This window comes from Boleophthalmus pectinirostris, unplaced genomic scaffold (assembly GCF_026225935.1).
Source record: "Boleophthalmus pectinirostris isolate CB_2022bp ecotype Guang Dong unplaced genomic scaffold, ASM2622593v1 HiC_scaffold_11, whole genome shotgun sequence".
In the NCBI taxonomy this organism is placed as follows: domain Eukaryota; kingdom Metazoa; phylum Chordata; class Actinopteri; order Gobiiformes; family Gobiidae; genus Boleophthalmus; species Boleophthalmus pectinirostris.
In genome coordinates this window covers 24,642,458-24,647,945 of record NW_026570994.1, presented here as the reverse complement: position 1 = coordinate 24,647,945, position 5,488 = coordinate 24,642,458, and the positions used below count along the sequence as shown (strand labels likewise).

The 5,488-nt window shown below is 43.5% G+C and overlaps 1 protein-coding gene across 2 annotated transcripts; it reads left to right on the top strand.

Annotated features, from left to right (window-relative positions):
* Window positions 1-568: 568 nt before the first annotated feature.
* On the top strand, window positions 569-3,864 carry LOC129412423 (uncharacterized). Of its 2 annotated transcripts, none has more exons than XM_055166313.1 (7): window positions 569-690; window positions 1,069-1,211; window positions 1,296-1,503; window positions 1,749-1,880; window positions 2,028-2,113; window positions 2,191-2,329; window positions 2,607-3,863. In XM_055166313.1, exons 1-7 carry the CDS (start codon window positions 606-608, stop codon window positions 3,773-3,775), a joined length of 1,962 nt encoding a protein of 653 aa, XP_055022288.1. In that variant the 5' UTR covers window positions 569-605; the 3' UTR covers window positions 3,776-3,863. The 2 variants fall into 2 exon arrangements, with proteins under 2 accessions (XP_055022288.1, XP_055022293.1); XM_055166318.1 differs by lacking the exon at window positions 569-690 and adding an exon at window positions 900-982 and having other exon boundaries at window positions 2,607-3,864.
* The last annotated feature ends 1,624 nt before the right edge of the window (window positions 3,865-5,488 follow it).

The following is a 5,488-nucleotide window of genomic DNA, read 5'->3' as shown; positions in this document are numbered from 1 at the left end:
CATTTTGTCTCTCTCATCTGGCTGCCATTTTTAATGTTTCCTGTAGAAGTCTTTGTAGACCAAGACTTAAATTGTATTTATTATTGTACTTATTATTTATTGAGGCAAGCTCTTCTAAATGTCCTGATGGAGTAATGTGTTTTTACCGTTAACCACAAATCTACTGTTTACTGAATTCAACAAACACTAAATATCGATGTCCCAGTTTGTTTTTGTCCAGTTCAAAGTCCACTTGAATCAGACTCTGTTGATCTCTGCTCCATAGACAAACACAGACATTTACATTTATGATAATGTACAAATAAAATATCTTAAACCTTCACAAAGAGTAAAGATGCTATTATGACACACTGTTAAACGTGGACATGCAGATGGTCAAATTTAACTACGGAGTGTGTGAAACATGGTCAACAGAAGGAGAAAGCCCCTAACCCCTGATCTCTAACTAACTCATGATCAAAAGCAAAGAAATCAATAAAAAGGCGGCTCATGCATGACTGAGCAGAGGCGGGTCTTGTGTGATTGACAGTTGTGGATGGGTCTTGTTTGACTGAGAGGAGGCGGGTCTTGTGGGCGAGTTTTGTGTGATTGACAGCTGAGGCATCATGGCGCAGAGGAGCAGGTCCATTCGGATTTTGTCCTGTGTTCTGCTCATATTGAATTTTGTTCATGTTTTTGGACTGCACCAAGGTAAGAGTCACTTTAGGAGATACGTTAGACAATATATTATTATAGTATAATTATTACTATATTATTCATTTATAATCAGCTTTGTGGAAAGTACACAGACAGAAGAGGGAAAGCGCTGTACTGGACTATGTAACTATGACTATGTCAACATCAGAGCGACTGGTTGTTTTGAACTGTCAGCCATCATATTACACATGTCCAACGTGGCCCAGGGTTCAGTCTTAGCACAGCCTTCAGTAGTATCATGAGTGGCAGAGTGGTTAACACTCATCTCTCAGCAGAAATGCCCTGGGTTAGTAGAGTCACAGACTGACACATGCCGCTGACATGTTTAACACAGGCTTAGGGTCATTAAAGGACTTCTATGTTTGTGGTCAGGTTCTGGTCTGTTCTTGAGGTCCAAAAGGGCCAACTCTTTCCTCTTGGAGGAGCTTCTTCAGGGAAACCTTGAGAGGGAGTGTCTGGAGGAGGCGTGCAACTATGAGGAGGCCAGGGAAGTGTTTGAGGACCACCACCAAACGGTAAAAACAAATTTAACCATAACTCTAACCCTGTCCCAAACAACCTGGTCTAACTGAACCAAACCTGAACCAAACCTGATCCAGGCTGTATTCTGGGCCAAGTACAATGACGGGAACCAGTGTAAGTCTGCCCCCTGTACCAATGGAGGGAACTGCACTGACATGAGTGGTGGGTTCTACTGTGCATGCCCCGCCCCCTTCTATGGAGAAACCTGTGAACTGGCACCAGCATCCAAACCCAAGGCTGGACTGGACCTAGAGCTGAACCAGGACTTAGAACCAAAGTTTAAAGGTAGGTCAAGTGGGGGGTTCTCATCAGAGAGAGTTTGAACTTGTTTGGTCCTGGTTTTGTTCTGCTAAATCAGGTCTAAACCAGGGTCAATTACTATGAAAAGATCTAAACTTATGCAGGAGATCAATCTGGAACTAAATACTATAAAATAAGAAATAAATGGAACAAAAGAGAGAGGCTTGAGTCATTGTTTAGTCCTGGTTGAATCCTGGTTGAATCCTGGTTTAATCTTGGTTCTGATCCAGACTTCGCAGAGTGTCCGACCCATGGCCCGTCTTCATGTGAGCAGCTGTGCACGGCCTCAGAGTTCAGATTCATCTGCTCCTGTTTACCGGGATTCAGACTGCAGAGTGATGGGCGCACCTGTGAGCCAGAGGGTACCACAACCACAATGACTACTACAACTACTACTACTACTACAGTTGCTATAATACTACTAATATTACTACTACTAGTTCTGTGAGTAGCATAACTACTACTGTGAGACTCCTAACCTACTAACCTTGTGCTTGTGTGTACCTCAGTGGAGTTCCCGTGTGGGCAGGTCCCAGACCAGCTTCAGTCCAATTCCTCGGACTCTCTCTGCACCAATAAGCACTGTCCCTGGCAGGTATGTCCTGCCCTCCTAGTCCTGGTTCAGCTGTAGCTCTGTCCTGGTCTTATTTCTTCTTGTTCTTGTCTCTGCAGGTGTCCTTGTTAAACAGGAGGGGGGTGGAGCTCTGTAAAGGTGCCCTGCTTGGACTCAGGACCATCTTGACCTCTGCTAACTGTCTGCAGTCTCACATAGGACCAGAGCTGGACCCAAACCAGATCTTCATCCGCTTCAGTGAGTTCTGAGAGAGTCCTGGGTTAGACCAGAGAAAGACTTGAGTTAGACATTGTTTTTGTACAGTATCTGATATAAACCTCTGGGAGAGTTAATATAGTCAAAGTTATTATTGGATTTAGTACTGATATAGACTCTGGGACACCCTGTCCTTGTTCAGTCCTGGTTAAGACCTGATTTAGTCAGTAAGGACATAATAATCAATGAGTCCTTGTTCAGAACTGGTTTATCCCTTGGTTAGTTCTGGTTCAGACCTGGTTTCCCTGTACTTCCACAGGTGGGCAGCCGAGGGTGTTCCAGGTGCGCTCTGTGGAAGTGCATGAACGATTCTCATCGGCTCACGACTATGACCTCGCCCTGCTGCAGGTGTCCCGCCCCCCGCGCATGAGCTCCGCCCATTTTCATCTGTGTGTCCCTGCCCACCGCGACCATGCCGAGAACGTCCTGATGCATGATGGGAAAGCGCTGCTTGTGGGTGGGTACGGATCCGGTGCCAGATCTGTGTCACTGGAGGAGTGTAGAGGCAAAAATATCAGCCACAGCCTCACCAACAAGATGTTCTGTCTGGAAACTAGGACTAACACAGAACTGGAACAAGCCTGGACCAGGGACCGGACCAGGGACCAGACTAAGGACGAGAATAGGGAGCAGATCAAGGACCAGACTAGGGATCAGAACAGAGACCGGGCCAGAGACCAGGATCGTGCCTCAGATCAGGGTCAGAGAAGACCAGAGCAGAGCAGAGGAGTCAAGAAGGAAAGGGCAAAAAGGGAAACTGATGGAAAACAAAATGCAGGAACAGGTGAGGAACAAAACATCCGCCTGAGCATTCTAAATGAACAGCACCAAACTGATCCAGACCTGGGTCAAACCAAGACCAGAGGCCAGGACCAGGGTCCAGATCCACAGAGAGAAAACAAAGGATTAGTCATCAGAGGAGAGACACAAAATGGCCATCATCAGGGCCAAACTGACACAACACTGAACAGGGAAATGAGAAACCAGACCAAAACCAGACCGGATAATGACAAACTGAAAGTCCATCCACATCAAGATCTGCCAGGACTAAACCAAACCCTCCATGGACTAAACCAGGACACTCATAACCTTCCAAAACCAACTCAAACCAAACTAAACTCTAACAAACAGAAAGACCATTCCCAAGAGAATCTAAATAAACCAGACCAGGGTCGCCTGAACTCCACAGGTCTGAACCAGGACCAGTCCAGAGTCCAAGGGCTGCTCCAGGGGACCCCAGTGGTCAGTGTGGACCGGGGGACAGCATACCTAGTGGGGCTGCTGACCTCCACTGCACCTGGGAGATCCTCTACTGAAGGGGGCAGCAGTCACATCCTGGTCCTCACCAAACTGTCACGTCACATGACCTGGCTCCAGCAGCGCCTGGGTCACATGACTCCGCAGGTGACGAAGCTGCCTCAGCCCTGATTGGACAATCAAGCAGGGTCCACTGGCTCTGACTGGACAGAAATGTATGTTAATTGTGGTACTATTGCAGTAAAATAAGTTTGGCTTCATCTGTGTCACCTGTGATGTTGTTGACATTAATTATGTTTCTATTAAAATCTTATGTGTTTCAAACTTTGTTAACCTGTTCCCATCCACCTAATTTTGGCGTGTGCACAATAGCACTACATACCCAAATGCCATAGCTTATTAAAAAAAACAAACTTAGAACCCACATGCTTGTGTGAGGCACCATTTTAAAGCTTAGGCCTCCTAGTTTCTGTAGATATGTACATGAAGACTGTGAGTGCTGCCTAACCTACACTACAGTCAATGAAAAATTTCTTTTTTTGCTTCAGAAAAAAATATGAAAAGTATAAAGGCCTTAGCTTGGTCATACTTCATACTAGACATTTGTGACTCACTACACTCACTGTTCAAGTTGTTGGCAACAACTGTGTAGAATTTCAGATCTCTAGGACAAAGGGTTTTGCTGCTGTGAGCCTTTGTGTAAACAAAATGACAATTCGGCACAAGATTGCCAAATTTGTGCCAAAATAATAATAATAATATAATAATAATAATAAAAATCATCACGAGGGGGCACAGGCGGGTAAATAGTTCTCTGTTAGTTTTTCTATTCTTTTTGGTTCTGTTACCATTGTTATTTATGTTTGTTTCTGTTCTCGTTTATGTTTGTTGTTCTCATTATTTGTGTTTATTTGTGTTGTTTTTTGTTTGTTTCGTCTCATTTCTGCAGTCATCGTTTCATCTCTACATCTTGCATTTGTTTTCATTTACTTCTTTCAAAACGTTTTTGTTCTCTTAATCATCTTTGTTGCTTTTGTTTTCATTTATTTCTTTCAGAACTTTTTTGTTGTCTTAGTCATCTTTGTTGCTTTTGTTTTCATTTCTTTGTTGCTTTTATCATCACTCTCTTTCACTTGTTTCTTTGTTTATAAGAATCTTTCTTTCTTTATTTAGCAAGTGCCATCAGAACCAACGCGTTTCGGACAATTTTAGGTCCTTCATCAGGGTCGAGGCACTGAAATCAAAAATTGAATTGGGAGAGATGTTTCACTTCATTGCGTCGCTGCAGAAATGAAAATTGGACACTGTGTGTGTATATATATAGACAGGGAGGGGGAGGGGGGAGGGGGGATGTGTGTCCCAGCCAATCCCGATCCACTCCAGCCCTGCTGCTGTAAGGCTCTGTCGTCATCAAGTGGTCTGGGGCTGTATTGTCACCAGGGTTCAAAAAATTGTTTTATTATTGTTGTCTCTTTGTTTGTTTTTTGTTTATTTCGTCTCATTTCTGCCGTCATCGTTTCATCTCTGCATCTGCATCTGTTTGCATTTACTTCTTTCAAAACTTTTTTGTTCTCTTAATCAGCTTTGTTGCTTTCGTTTTCATTTATTTCGTACTGAACTTTTTTGTTCTCTTAATATCTCTGTTGCTTTTGTTTTCATTTCTTCCTATCTGGACTTTTTTGTTCTCTTATTTCTTTCTTTGTTGCTCTGTTTTTCTTTCTGAACTTCTTTGTTCTCTTCATTTGTTTGTTTGTTTATCTTTATTTATTTATCAAGTGCCATTGGAACCAACGCGTTTCGGACAATTTTAGGTCCTTCATCAGGGTCAGGCACTGAAAGCAACAATGTAGTAGGGAGAGATGTTTCCATTAATAGTGACGCTGC

Bases quoted from the DNA above. Each gene is read 5' to 3' on its own strand.
- LOC129412423 (XM_055166313.1), top strand. From the start codon at position 606: ATGGCGCAGAGGAGCAGGTCCATTCGGATTTTGTCCTGTGTTCTGCTC. The intron at 691-1,068 runs GTAAGAGTCACT...GTTTGTGGTCAG, and splicing joins TGTTTTTGGACTGCACCAAG to GTTCTGGTCTGTTCTTGAGG. The intron at 2,330-2,606 runs GTGAGTTCTGAG...GTACTTCCACAG, and splicing joins CCAGATCTTCATCCGCTTCA to GTGGGCAGCCGAGGGTGTTC.